Raw genomic sequence first — 15430 nt, forward strand, 5'->3', positions numbered from 1 at the left:
TCAGGTCTATGTGAAGGACCACAATAGGTTTGCCTGTGTAACTGTGGCCCTTTCATCCAGTGAGCACACCAGAATACACAGTGGTACAGGACGGAATTAAAAGTGAGTGGTGAATCAGCAATCTGAGTCATCTACGTTCAAAATAAACCTCCTTGTTTACAAAATATAAAAATACATCATGCGTAGTCTTCAGCATCTTCCAAGAGAATATGTCCCCATTTCCCCAGCCCCGTTCCCTACAGCCCCCATGCTGCTGCTGCACTGAGCTCTGTTGTCAAGGATCACTCCATTACTGCTTCCCTTCTTGACACAAACTGCAATAAATTACTTCAGCCACACTGATGTCCCTTGGAGAGACAACACTCCAGGACAAAAGTAATCCAGAAGGTTCCTGGAGTTCATTGATAACCTCTTCCTCACAGCGATAGAGGAGCCAATGAGGAGAGGTTCCGTGCTAAACCTCATATTCACCAACAATGAGGAGCTTGTTGGGAACGTGAAGGTCGAAGGCAGCCCTGGCTGCAGCAACCATGAGGTGGTGGAGTTCAGGATCTTTTAGACAGGGAGAACAGTGAAAAACAATCTCACAGCCCCGGACTTCAGGAGAGCAGACCCTGGCCTCTTCAAAGTTCTGCTTGGAAGAGTCCCGTGGGATAAGGCTGAAGAGGGGCTCATGAAAGCTGTTTAACGTTCAAGGATCACCTGCTCCAAGCTCAGGAGACATCTACCCCATTGAACAGGAGGCCAGTCAAAAATGCTGGGAGGCCTGAGTAGACGAACAGTGAGCTCCTAGACAAACTCAAAAACACAGAGGGTGGAAGCATGGACAGATAACACGGGAGGAATACAAAGACATTGTCTCAGCATCCAGGGATAAAGCTAGGAAAGCTAAAGCCCAAGTGGAATTGAATCAGGCCAGGGATGTCAAAGATAACAAGAAGAGCTTCTATAAGTACATTAGCATCATAAGATTAGGTCAAGTGTGGGCCCTCTACTGAAAGAAATGGAAGACCTTCTTACTCAGGACATGGAAAAGGCTGAGGGAGTGAATGCCTTCCTTTCCACAGCCTTTACCTGCAAGAATACCCCTCAGGAATCACAGCTTCCAGAGACCAGGGAGAAAGGATGGAGCAAGGAAGATGTACTCCTGATGGAAGAGGGTCAGGTCAGGTACATAAGCAAACTCAGAACAGATAAGTTCATGCCCCTGATGGGATGTATCCATGGGTGTTGAGGGGGCTGGCAGATGTTGTTGCGAGGCTACTCTCAATAATCCTTGCTTGATCACAGTGAGTGGGAGAAGTGTCCAGAGACTGGAGGAAAAAAATTGTCACTCCTCTCTTCCAGAAGGGTAGGAAGAAAGATGTGGGGAACCACAGGGCAGTCAGCATCACCTCGATCCCCGGAAAGGTGATAGAGCACCTGATCCTGCAAACCATTGGCAGGCACATGAATGACCTGAACTACAGAAGTGAAATTAAATGCACATACAAATCAAGAGATGTGCAGAATTTCACTAAAATTATGTTAATATACAATTGAGACACAATGATAACAAGAGACAACTTATCTTCATGCATTTAAAAATCATGTCTCTTTTCTGTTTTCCTGAGGGGGCATAAAGTGGGGGAGATAGTTAAATAAAGGTTGCCAGCTGGACTGCAGAGCAAAAAAAGTATTTTATTTATACATATCTTTTTGTATGAATATCTAACCACTGGGTTTTTAAAAAAGTGTCTAGAAAGAGACTAAGATGTTTAAGAATATTAGCTAACGGAACTCCTTCTGCCTCCTCCCCCTACCTTCTACTCTGAGGAAAACCGAAGCATTCTCTTCTCCCTGTGATGCCTCTACTTATTTTGCATTTTGATATATAGGTCTCATATGTATTCATACTGAACCTAAGTGTTAATGACTCCTCTGAAAGCCAAGACAGAAACTGAGAACACTTTACACCTCACTGAATGCAAACTGGCATTCTGCGTAATAATACATGGGAAGAGCTAAGAGCGGAAATATTTTTAACATGCATTAAGAAGTGTTTTTCTTCTAGCGGCTGGGAGGGTTTTGTAAGTTTCCCCAAAAAGGCAACAACCATTTTTGAGAGTTAAAGATACTGTGCTTCATTGTAACTCAAAGCATTTGCCCTCCAACATTGTCACAAAGTCTGGAAATTAAAACACCTGCCACTGATTTTTCTCTGACCTCTCAAGAGCACACATGCCTTTGTGATAATACAAGCCAGGCAGGCCTCTAGGCCTCTAACCACTCAGTCACGGAGATTTTCCTCTGCCGCAGAGAACAGGTCTCTGCCCTTGGAAGCTTCCAGCTTATTTACATTGTGCCAATACGTGTCTGGGCCTGTGGCGGGACTTCAAATTTTCTCATCTCCTTAATGAGCTGCATGTTGAGATTTTCACTGCAACGCAACCTACTGGATGCTGTGGAGCTACTTGTGACATTTTATCCCAGCATAGTACTAAGGAAATGACACCTGCTATGTTTTAACACAAGCAGCTTTACTCTGACTGTTTTGTTCTCAATTTACTTTTGACCTGCAGTGGCTAAGAAGCCACTGTTTTCATATTAGATGTATGATCTCTGGCAGTTTCATGTTGATCAGCTTTCTGAACTGTAGTTCTAGCCAGAGATTTAAGCCATTCAAGTGTCTCACTATACTACTTATTTAAGATGGAAATATCAGTAGCCACACAAGGATTTTACTGGAATAATTAAGAGTTGGTTTTCATTATGACAATTTAACTTGGTGTTATCAGTTCAGCACAAAGCCATGCAAGGCATATTTACACAGTACACAGATATAGAGTAGCAAGAGATACACATACGGTGAGGCAGAAAATCTGGCAGCTACAGTAAAATCACTTAACCATTCAGAAACAGATTCACCTGACATATAAAATAGGAAGCGTGCTTAGCCAAAACGTGTCTGGCTACAACAGTTCCTGCCTCTTAGAAACTGCTTGAAAGATTTCTCCTTACCTTGTTACTCCAGAGAAGTAATTTTCACTAGTATGGTATAGTATCTTGAATGTGCCTGAACTTCCCTCTCTGTGGGTTAAAAATGCAGCCTATGCATCTTTACCAGCTCAGTTCCTTTTTTTTTGGGTGGTTAAACCTCAGCAGTGATGGAAAGGGGTTGAGGGATGATAGCACGTTACAGTGCATGTTCTTCACCTTTCCACCAGTGGGAGTGAGCTTGCATCTCTTGTTACTGTGCTACAAAGCCTTACCCAGATAAGCATACTAAGGCTTTGTAGCACATTACAAAATAATCAATTAATTAATTAATAAGTCTACGGGTTTTTATTTACATGCTGTACAGTACATTCAAAAACATTACAAATTGACACAAAACCAGCATATGGGGCTTACATAGCAAGGGTTTGGTAGTGGAAAAGCTGCAGGGGTGGCCTCTGTGAGCAGCGCCCAGCAGCTGCCCCATGTCAGAGCACAGACAGCTCCAGACAGGACCTCCAAAAGGGACCTGCTGCTGGCCAGAGTCAAGCCAATAAGTGAGGTTGTTTGCACCTCTATGAGAGAAAATTTAAGAAAGGGGAAAAAAATTGCCAGGCAACAGCTGCTTGGAGAGTGAGGATTGAGAAGGTGTGGGAGAAGCAGGCCTGCAGCCCCCCAGGTGAGTGCAGCAGGAGGGCAGGAGGTGCTCCAGGCAGGCAGCAGCAGTTCCCCTGCGGCCTGTGCAGGGAGAGGCCCCTGGTGGAGCAGGCTGTCCCCCTGCAGCCCATGGGTCCCACACGGAGCAGATCTCCACGCTGCAGCCCCCCCGTGGAGGAGCCCCCGCTGGAGCAGGTGGATGTGGCCTGGAGGAGGCTGCGGCCCATGGAGAGCCCCTGCAGCAACACAGGAGCACTCTGTTCCTGATGGACTGCAGCCCATTGGAAGGACCCACACTAGAACACAAAGAATGGCATCCCATGGGATAAACCCATGCTGGAGTAAAAGAAGAGTATAAGTGGAGGAAGGAACAGCAGAGATGAAGTGATAGGGACCCAACCACCATCCTCCATCAACTTAACACTAGGTGGCAGAGGAGGCAGAAACATTAGAAGTGAAGCTGGGCCTGGAAGGATGAGTTGTGGGGGAAGCGGATGTTAATTTTGTTTCTTACCATCATACTCAGTTTTTCATTGGCAATAAATTAAATTACTCTCCCTAATCTGGGTCTCTTTTGCTTACCAAATACTGTCATGGGCAATCTCCCTGCCTCTTATCTTGCTCCAGAAAGATTTCTGTCTTACCTTCTCCCTGTGTCCTGGTGAGGAGGGGGAGTGAGAGCAGCTGGGTGGGCACCTGGTGGCCAGCCAAGGCCAATCCACCACACCCAGGTTATTGCCAACAGCTGATTTAAAGAACATCAGAGTACAGACCTCTGCAGCCAGAGTGTAAATTGCTTTTGCTAGGGTACCGATCACTCCTTGTTTATGACAGGAACTTGAAAACCTACTGCCTTCTAGGTCAGAAATCCTTCTTTTAAATAGAGCTCTTTTCCCGTATGAACAGTATGTTTGAATGTGAAAAGCAAGAAGTTAATGTATGGAGTTCACACTAAGAGTCCCTACGAGTCAGAATAGAACTAGAAAGGCAGTTTGTGTTACTGCATGAGGAGGAGGAGGTCTCAGGTTCCTGCGTCAGTCAGTGCCTGAACCAAGAATCTCCCAGCCATCAGCACAGGGGGATGAAATTGTGTCCCTTTCTATCAATTGCATTGGGTGCAAATCTTCATCCAAAGTATATTATGCTTCAAAGAATTCTCTATTCACATGAAAATGCAAACAGCTAAAACAACTTCTCACTTTTGTTATATCTTTTATGTACTTTCTCAGGTTACATTATATTTTTGTGTGTTATTCAATCTCCTACCCAGCATCATAAATAAATACATCAATATGCAGAGATTATACCATCCTACCCAAAATATGTTTCTCAAACCTTAATTATACTTTTAGCCTGCCACAGGCTTCAGTTCAATCTCTCCCATGCTTTTCTCAGTTCACTACACTTTTTTTTTTTTCCTGATCAGAGGCCCATGAAATTTTTCACACCCTCTTGAGCACATGGAATTGCATGAACTTTCCTCTGTCCTATACCTGACAAAGAGCTTTCTCTGCTCCTTACTGCTGCCTCCTGGGAAAATTTGACAGTGCATACTTCCAGTCCCAGCTGCTCCACCTGGCCTCCTCCCTCAGTTTGGAGATGTCAGCATTTTTTCACTTTTTCCAATTTCTTTCTGCTGCTCTCCTAGGATTCCACTTATCCCAACCTTTGCTTAAACAATTTTAAACACAAGTGCCAAGACCTGTCTTGAGATTAAGGACTGCGAGCTCTAACGCTGAGAATCTGAACTGTCAAAGTACTCTACTGTTCAAGCAATTCAAGTTCATATGACAATCTTTTAGTGTTATTGTCTTTTGGTTAAGATAAGAAAGAAATCCAAAAATGGCTTTTACCTTTTAATTGTAATTAGATACTGGTGAGATTTTGATGGATGGAATTTATCCATAAAGTTCTGCTGCAGATAAAATAGTGAGGTGCAGAGTTTGATTTTTTTTTTAAGGTGTTACGAACTTTCAAACAAAACTTGTTTATGACATTTTTAAAACTATCACAAAGAAAAGCTTATATTGAAATACTTTATTTCCATCTCACAAAAAGCAATAGTGTTTGCAGTACACATGCCTTTCAAATCAGTGCTGGTAATATGCAAAAACATTTCTCTGAAATATAAAGAAAATAAGCTTCTCTTCCCTTTACAAATGAAACAGACAACTTTGCATATTTTATATCTATCAATACATACACACGCACACACACACACAAACAATATTCAAATCCCCATCTGAAAGCAGGTATTTTACAACCTGAAATGTTACCACTCACAGTTCAGACACCTGTGAATTTACATTGTCTTATATATTTTTACAGTGTTTAAAATACAAAGACTAACCCATTACAAGTACCTACAGTATACAGCATTTCCAAATTAACTTTTAAGGTATTTTTCAGGGATACATAACTTAACCTTGCCTTAATGAAGACAGGGCTCAGTTCTCACTGCAAAAATTTGTTTTACACTATATATTCAAACTCCTCCAGTCTCCAATTCTTGGAATGGAAAATCTGTACTTCATTTTTACAAGTTCAATTCGAATTACTGTGTTTCAATCCATTTGAGCCACTCTATTTTTTTTATAAAACTATATACTTAAGATAGTATTGTGATTTGTTTAATGCCACCATTACTAATTCAAAAAAAAGATGCCTGCCTCCTATTCTGCATGAAACAAAGTTAAATTGTCACATATAAAAGTCAATATATCTACTACAACAGCAGGTTTAAACAACACAGCAAAATTAGAGATTGAAATTCTTTAGCAATATGACCTGAGAGTTTACTATGGTAAATGTACTTTTTTCCCCTCTAGAAATCATGTGACTCCATGACATAAAAAAGTAACAGAAATCTTTGAACATTTAGTAGCATCTTGATGAAAGTGATAGGTATAAATATAACTATTAAAAATAAGTTTATGTATGCACTTGTCAAAATGTCAAACAATAAATGTTCAGCATGTTGAGAACTGAATGTACTACATGACGCATGAATCAGGAATATGTGGAAAAGCTAAAATATACATGACTGAATGCAACAAGTGCATACAAATAAGAATGGTTACTGAGCATTAATTTAAATTTCAGAGTGCAAAGAAGAATATCTTCCAGCAAAGCAAAGGAAGGATGGTACAACCTGTCAGAAAATGGAATGTTCCACCAAAGGGAGAACAGGTAAAAGATACAGATTCAAGTTACACTTCCTACATCTGTTAGCCAACAAAAGAAAATTATTACTCCCATGATTAGTTTTTTCATAGATCATTCCTACAATGTATGTTCAGAATTAAGTGTCTCAAATACTACAAGATCTGAACAGTTCTCCTTTCTATGGTAGACAGTAACTTTCTACACATTCTGAGTGCCAAGTCTGATAATTAATGCAGAAATTCCAGTCCAAACAAGCTGTCTCTCTAGCAAATGAGTGATTTCCATATAGGAGTGGACAAGAAGAAAGTTTTAGTTTCTTCTAGAAGGATTAGTTTACAACAGAATGAGCCTGACATCAATACAATACTTAGGAGGAGATGCAACATTATTTTATGAAAGTTCATGTATGTAGTAGTTCCATAACTGGAAAATTTATATGCTGAAGTACAGTTTTATATCGTATTTATAGGATGCAACAAAAGCCAACACTGCTCAGTGTACTCCCTCTGACAAACTTCAGTTACCTGTGAAACAATCTGTATAATAAGGACGAACCCTCAGCAATTGTAGTCTGCTTTCCCGTTAGCAACGCTGAATAGTGCTCAGAGAAACAATTCTCAACCTCTAAGAACAAGACCTCAGTTGGCTCCTGCAGGAAAACAGGATGTTTATTCTAACATACTGTCTAGTGTATCACTTCAATTATAAGCCATAAGGCACAATGACTATTTGCCTCTATGACCAGTTACACAGAAAAACTAGACCTATTTTAAACTCCTTCATTCCATGTTACCGTCTTTTCACATATTAGAAGAAGTCTCATGCTTTTCCTATACTGCTTGCACTTTTTCCATCTCTAAATAAAAATAAAAGCTGAGCTGGCAGAGGGAGCAATCCTTTTTCCAGAGACAAAGTTAAGAGCTCAACTGCTTGCTTATACTTTTCCTGGTAGGCTAATTTTACATAGGAAAAGTATTTATTTATAGAAGTAAAAAAATATATACATGCATATTTGCTTTTCACCGCAATTAGCTCTTAAAATAAGAAGTGCATTCATTATAAACAGAGGATACTGGAAAGTAACAAGACAATCAGTACATAATGGCTTTGAAGACAGTAATTGATGTAGCCCATCTGAACATATACTGTAGTTCCAATTTATTAAACCCCGTAATTTTACATTGCAGGAGATGATACAAAGCTAGTAGCATTTGAACTCGCAGCTTTTCACTGCAAAGCTCTTCTGCTGTAAAATAAGAATGGCGTAAGATATATAAAAAACATTAGCTCGGTAAGTTTTAGCTAGAAAATACTATGGAAATTAAGTAAAGAGGTCCTATTGGCTACAATATGTTTTTCATTTGACCAGAAGCCAAAGAAAACTCAAGGAACTAGCAAGATTTCATTCCTTTGCAGTAAGGCATGACAGATGTGGCTCTAAAGGGCAATTCATTGCTCATGCCTTAGCCATTCCACCCTTCATCAGTTCCCAATAATCTCAATAACAGAGGAGTATATTTAAGCATTTCCCTTGGAAGAAGGACTCCAGCACAGTTTTTATTAAGGTTATAGACTCCATGACAGAAAAATAACTTAAAAACCTCTACAACGGATACACTGAAATTATTACCTATTAGAAAAAAAAGCCATCAAATGCAGCAAAAAGTGAAATGAAAAATTATTCAAAAACCATCCCCCCCCTCCCCTGACTTTCCAGACGTTCTTGGTACAGTTTGCAATCTAAAACTCAGCTGCATGCTATTTCCTTGCAAAGAACTAATTATCAGTAAAGCATCTGAATAAAACCTTACACTGCTATAATCCTACAGCAGAAATCAGGAGGAAGATGGGATCTTCCTCTGGAGTTTCCATTTGAAATTTTATATGCCTCAGTACCACAGTCAGGGCTGAAATAAAAAGAAGCGTAGGGGGATAGAAAAGTGAAAGCATACTACTGTTTTCTCATTTAATATTAACAAGTGACTGTAAAGGAAAATAGATGACAACTACATATATACACACATATACAAATATGGAATTCGTATTTCTGCAGAGAGCATAAAGGTTTAAAATAAACAAATAATACCACAAGACATGGAAGTTTGTAAAAAAAATAATCAGAGAGCATAGCTAATTACCATTCTAATTGCATAATTTATGGAATTAGGATAGTATGACCTATTTTCAGTGCTTACATTCTTTCTTCAGTACTTGTGAAAATTGCTCTTTTCTGGGCCTCTGGGGCAAACAAACGTTTGTGCACTCTGAGAATCTAACACACTTTCTAATAATTTCAAGATTAGAACTGCAGACGTAGTTTTTAATGTGAACTGGTGAAAACATAAGGAATTTCTTTTCCAAGAAAGAATCTCCCATTCTGGAAGGATGGGAAAAGTATGGCATGGCTTAAGCAATCACAGCTTACAATTTCTTCTAATTAAATAAGCAGCCAGTGCTGCAATTTCATCAATTAAAGCCTTCAGTTTGAATTGCCTGTGACAAATTTTCACGTCCACTAATTTAACTCTCATTCAAATTACTATCTTCTTCAGAATTTGCTGTGACTGAAATTCAAACTTTGTGTTGTTCAAAATTTTCAACTTTTAACCATTAATGTTTTCATATTGGATCACATATTGGATGCTGATAAGACAACGGGTCTGAATCTGCTTGCATGAATCCACAAAAGGTGCAACAGTAATGAAATGAACATTTGAAAACATCAGAACTCCACATAAACAAGTATGATTACTCTTGTATATGTTTTATGTACATGCTATACCTCAAAAATGGCCTCTCACTACTTTTGAAAGACAAGATTGTACAATTGGTATTTTGGCTTTCTAATGTGGCACGTCTCTGCTTTTAGATCCCCCCCCTTTTTTTTTTTTTTTTTTAAAGAGTATGATGATTTAGATCCCCTTCCTTTGAAGTACGAAGATTTAGATCCCCTTCTTTTAAAGAGTATGAAGATTTGTCACACAAGGTTTTTCACAACAGTAGAACAAACCATTAAAATCTAAATGAGAAGCTTTCTAAAGCTATACTGAGTAAGCAATGTACACAAATTATACTGTGATATCAAAGGTAACAGGCAAGGGAAAAAAAGCATAAACTTAACCAAATGAAGTGGCTGATACACTGACTTATTGCAGGACATCTGGAACAAGTGGTGAAATTAAAAATCAGTAGTCAGAAGCAGACAAATCAGTAGTCAGTCTAACAGATAAACCAGCCTGTTAACAACTTCTCATGGCAGTTTTGTGCAGTTGCTCACAGATCTATGCAGCAACATCAGTTACACTCCAATGTTTAACAACACAGTTCTCAAAAATGTCTAATAAATCCAGAGTAAAAGTTCCAAGGCCCCATCAATGTTTTTGGAAATTCCATCTCTAAAACATTTGTTTTTGCTGTCTGGCTTTCTCCCTTCCATGCAGACTATTAGTGCCCAGCCACTTTAAACATCAAAGTGTGTATGATTAGCATGACGTATTATTCTTATTTTTCATGTAATTCCTAAACACAGTGAAAAATCAAAAGTCCAAACTGAATTCAAATCCAGACCTTATTTACCTCTCCTCAAACTGCTGTACTTTAAGAGATCCTCTAATACTTATGTATCCTACGCATGACTTTGTTTCACAACAGCTTCTCTATCTACAAATGTGGAAACTACCTGTATTTTTGCATTAACAAAGCCCTACTAATTACCCAGCAGTCTGCAAAAAGCTAACAGTTCATGGTAACTTTCTTTCTTTCTGCTCTTATCTGTCAATATCAACGCGCTGCTGAAAAATTAGAACATGACAACCAAATGAAAGGGTACTAAATTTCATATAATATAATATAATTTATGGAGATGTTTGGTCTATAGATGAAAACAGTTTCAGAATAAATACATCCTGCTCATAAATGCTTCAAGGGAAATCAAAATTTATGTGAGACATGCCCTGAGCTATCTAGACTCTCTAATAGTGCAAACAATGTTGCAGCAATGCTTGGTTTCACCCTGGCTTTTGCAAAAGAAACAGAGCAACTGTCCACAGATTTCCTAAATGGCTGACACTCCATAGTGTTACGTGCACTACAGCCATTTTTGTAGCTTTGCTAAGTTCCTCTCCATCCACTGGATATTGAGCTGAATCGTGTCAAGTGCCTCTTTTACACAACGCAGTTTAGAACTCTCTTCTGACTTTGATTCAAAAAACGTCTTCACCTGTATAACAAGGAAAAATAAAGAAAAAGCAAATGTTAATAAAAATCAACACAGACCTCAGAAATAGGTACAGAAGCAAAGGCTACACATGTGCTGGAAATAGAGAATCATACACACGCAGCAAGCAAAATTCTCAGAGTTGGCTTCTCAAAATGCAAGAACATCTTTCATGGGAACAGCAGCAACAACCCATTTGGTTTCAATAAATTAGTTTACCAATAAATAGATACTCAACTCATCACATTAATTACAGAGGAATCACAGAGCACTCAAAGTTCTAGAAAGAGAGTTTTTTTTGTGTGTGAAAAAGAACTGATTGTTGCTAGTGACCCCATGCAGTCCTCTGGAATGACCCCCACTTCCACCCAACATTTTAACTGTCAATGCTTACACTTAAAATCCTATTGCTCATACAATAAGAAGCCATCTCTACCCCATTTTCTGAATGAAACATTAGACTAAATCACAAACCACTCTTGACACCATACATTCAGGGCCTTGTGAGCTAAGACTCAAATTTCTAACAACTAGTACCTGGATCTTAGCTTATACTCAACCTGCACAACAGCTCTCTGGGATTGTTGACAGCCAAACTAATCTAGAACAAATCTTAATGGCTCCCTATGCCATTCCACAGATGCAGAAAGCATAGATTATTGACGCGGTCTAAACCAGAATTTTGTTATGACTATTTTGGGAGACAGAGCGTTCCAGTGAACAGGAAACCAGAGCAATATGAACAGATAGCTGTGCTTGACTGTGTATATTCAGCTCTACTGCTGATTCAGAATGTAATCTTCAACATGCTTATGTACATACTTCCCATGTCTGACACTGGGATAGAAATAGCTGTATATCCTTGAAAGAGGGCTTTAGTGACAGTAAATAACTGTTTTCCTCTACCCCAAAATATCTGAGGACAGCACTGGCACTAGAAAGTATGATTTTCTGATTGATTAAGCCACCGACCTCAAGTAGATGCACCCTTGTTGCAAACTGAGAAGTTGATGAACTAATGATGTTCTGGATAGTATATGAGCCTAGATGAAACCTGAAATACAAAGAAGAAAAAACTTAGAAGCCATTTTAACATGCAGGTTCAGTATATGCACGCGTTCTTATTTCTAACTCCTCTTCTGTTTCAGTATTTGGAAATCATTAGAAGCATCTAAATTCAAGTTTACATCTCTTTTTTTTTTTTTGAAGAGATACAAGGTGTTAGCAGTCCAAGCCTCAAGATACCTAACCCCTATAAAAATTCAACTTCAGAGCCAACAACAAGGAAAATTTTCAAACTTCTATTCCAGCTCAAAACACTAAAGAACTGAGGACACCACACATCGAAGAAAAATGTCTACTTTTGTGGTATGTATTCAACAATCAAATTGTTGAATAAGCAATCAAATTTGTCTCCAGAAATCATTTCAAGCCAAGTAATTTTGTAATATTGATTATTAATTACTCCTGCTTTAGCAAGCAGGAATTTTCATCCAGGAGAAGCATTTTTAACAATGTGAAACTGTTCCAAATCACAACTAGGATTTAGAAATATCATTTTCTAAGTACTGTCAGCTTTTTGAAGATTCGTAGGCCAGCTCTGCAATTTCAAGAACAGTTAAGAGGAACATATTTCTAAAGCAAGTGGATATTTTTTTGCTTATTTGTTTTTTGGATTATATAGAAAGGTAGAATAAATAGATGCTGAATGAACTGCCTGGGTTTACTTGTGAACGCATTTGATTCACAAAACATCCCACAGCTCCAGCAGCCATCTTAGTCTGAGACATCACTCTTAACAGAAATTCAAACCAAGATTTTCTAGAATAACTGTGAGGTTCTAAGAGGCCTCAATGTTCCATCAACTGTTAAGTGAGATTAAAATTTATTGTCCATTTTACTTTTGCAAAGTCTAATTTTAAAACAGGCTTTAAAGTTATAATAAACGTCATCTTATATGAAGCAAACTATTTATTCACTTGCACTTCATAATAGTGGTCCTTTTGGCAATGTGGGTGTGAAAAGCTATATCAAAAGCCTTACTTTCTTGTAAGTTTTTCCCAGTTCTCTTTAACAAAGTCCCAGGCCAACAAATATCCAGGCAAACTCTGGCTAACAGTTGCTACGATATGTGAAAGCTCCTGTGCCCTGATGACTTCTCCCTCAAGGCTGTTCTGCATTAACCTAAAAGACAAAGCATATGAAAAAGGACAGGAAAAAAAAATCCTATTTATTCATATTTTCATGTGGTTCTACTAGTAGCCCTGAATTCAATGGAAAAGATTATGTAAAAGATCAAACAGCAATCATCTTCTGGCATCTAAAGCACACGGATGCTACATTTTATAACCACTGTATTCATTTAGTTTAAGTTTCCAAGAACAGAGTGATCTTAGCTCTAAACCAAGTACCTGAATTTTCATTGCTGTTGGAAAAGATGGAGTAAATTTTCACAACTTGTAAGATAAAACAATTCACAGGTAAGTTGAGAGAAAAGCAGGAGTAACAGTAATCACCTACCAGGACACACTTAGTGTCCTCCATGTAATACTAAGATTTAGTCTATAAAAATGTGTAAGAGCATAATGTAAGGTCAAAGAAAGACAAATATTAAAAAACAGCGCGCACACACACAAACAGTTATTGTCTTGGATATGAAGATGTAACAATCTCTGAAGACTCAGTGAGCAATCTGTTTTACCATTATCACAAAATCTGCAATTTTCTTCACCAATAGCACAAAGCTTTTAAGTCCATTTTTTTCTTTGTGTATATTCCACCTTGCCACAGTTCATCTTTTTAACCTACTCTATTATATACATTATTTTGAAGTGAAAAATAACAGGTTTGTCATGTTTATGGAAGCCCGTACAAAATGTCTGGCTAGATTTTCTTTAGTATTCAGATTTTTTTTTCCTTTTCAACAATTAAAAAGAAAAACACAACATTTAATTTACACAACATAGAACTTTGTGTCTTTCATACCAGATCAGCTTTCTGACATCTTCTGTGCTGGCCAAGGCTTCGATCATTTTGCTTTTCTCTGCTTCAGAAACTGAAGAGGAGTACATCTTTAGGAGGAATTCCCAGCCTTCATTAGTTTTGGCTCCAGTTATAAATATGGCTTTCATAAGATCACTAGGCAGACTACAGGGAAAAAAAAAATCAAAAAAACAAAAACAAAACAAAAAAGGGGGGACAAAAAAGTTCATCTGAGAAAAGAAGGAAGAAAAGTTACAAAATGAAAAGATTAGCTTGAAAGAGATGCCTCTCATTTTTGCAATTTATTTCTGTAGCAATTTTAAGTTTGCTGGACACATGAATTCATGCCTTTCTAATATTTTAACTCACTGGGAAAAAGCAAATTATATTAGTCATATGAAAGCACTGCAAATGGTACAAAAATCAGTATCATTTTCTACGGCACAAAACACACAGGAAACCAGAGAAGAATGAGTTCTGCAAGAGACAAAGGTATACTATGATGCTGCTACTAAGTAATTATCCTTGAGTACGCAGCTTAAGAAACACAGATGAAAACAATTTGTAGATGGTTTTGCAGTCACATTGGAGACTGCAGAACAAAATTTTAAAATCTGGCACAGTTTTCCCTCTCATCTTAAAACTGCAACTACTTTTAGACAAGCAACAGTAAGTGAATGAGGAGCTTTATCAATATTCAGATAGCAGAGTAACAGGATAATATGTAGGTAGGTAGAATAGTGGAAGCCCATTTTTGTGGTACCTCATTGTTCCATTAGACTTCATCCACTTCTCAAACATCTCAGTGGCAGCTGTTCTACATTGTCTTATACCATGGGTGCAGGCAAAAGCTAGTAGTATTGACCGGAGCTCTCGTTCAGACAAAGTCCCATTATCTGTCCAATGCTGTTGGTCAATTTTATTTCCAAGCAGGTATTCTATTCTATACTAAAGGAGGAAAAATTATTAGCAATAACTAATTCTTCCCAAGAGAATTTTCCACATACAAAGTTATAAGTTAAGTTTTATAACTGTGTAAGTTAAACATAGTAGTTTTGCCCCATTATCTATATGAATAAATAACAGATACCACACGGATCTGAAAGACAGGCCAGGTCTACATTTATGTTACACAGTCAAACTGAAGACCATTTTTCCAGCTACTGGAATTCAAAATCATAGTCAGCTCATGATCTCAACTAACTACAAGTTCTGTCTGTTTAACTGCTTTTAACACCATCAAGTGACAGTTAACATTCCTTAGTTTAGCATAGACAAAGCTTTATGCCTTTCTAGTTTTGTAGCTTGGAAAAAACAAGGCGCCCCACCAACTAGCACATCTCAGCTGAGACATTCCAATATAAACTATTATAATTTAATAGAAAATGCAGGCAACCATAGCTTGGGCTGCTTTTTACAGTAGATAATGGTTGG

General features: G+C 38.2%; 1 protein-coding gene across 4 annotated transcripts in view; it reads right to left on the minus strand.

Annotated features, from left to right (window-relative positions):
- Positions 1–5657: 5657 nt before the first annotated feature.
- The window catches only part of LNPEP (leucyl and cystinyl aminopeptidase), a 65527-nt gene continuing 55754 nt past the window's right edge, over positions 5658–15430 (minus strand). For 3 of the 4 annotated variants that reach the window (XM_083817038.1, XM_083817039.1, XM_083817040.1), the window contains 5 exons: positions 14760–14944; positions 14000–14161; positions 13058–13198; positions 11987–12068; positions 5658–11017 (listed from right to left, as the gene is read on the minus strand). In XM_083817038.1, coding sequence (XP_083673164.1) covers positions 10886–11017; positions 11987–12068; positions 13058–13198; positions 14000–14161; positions 14760–14944 — 702 coding nt within the window. In that variant the 3' untranslated portion in view covers positions 5658–10885. Of the gene's footprint in view, positions 11018–11986; positions 12069–13057; positions 13199–13999; positions 14227–14759; positions 14945–15430 lie in introns of those variants that run through there. The other variant, XM_083817041.1, reaches the window with a different exon arrangement.

Source organism: Anser anser, assembly GCF_964211835.1.
Source record: "Anser anser genome assembly, chromosome: Z".
Lineage (NCBI taxonomy): Eukaryota > Metazoa > Chordata > Aves > Anseriformes > Anatidae > Anser > Anser anser.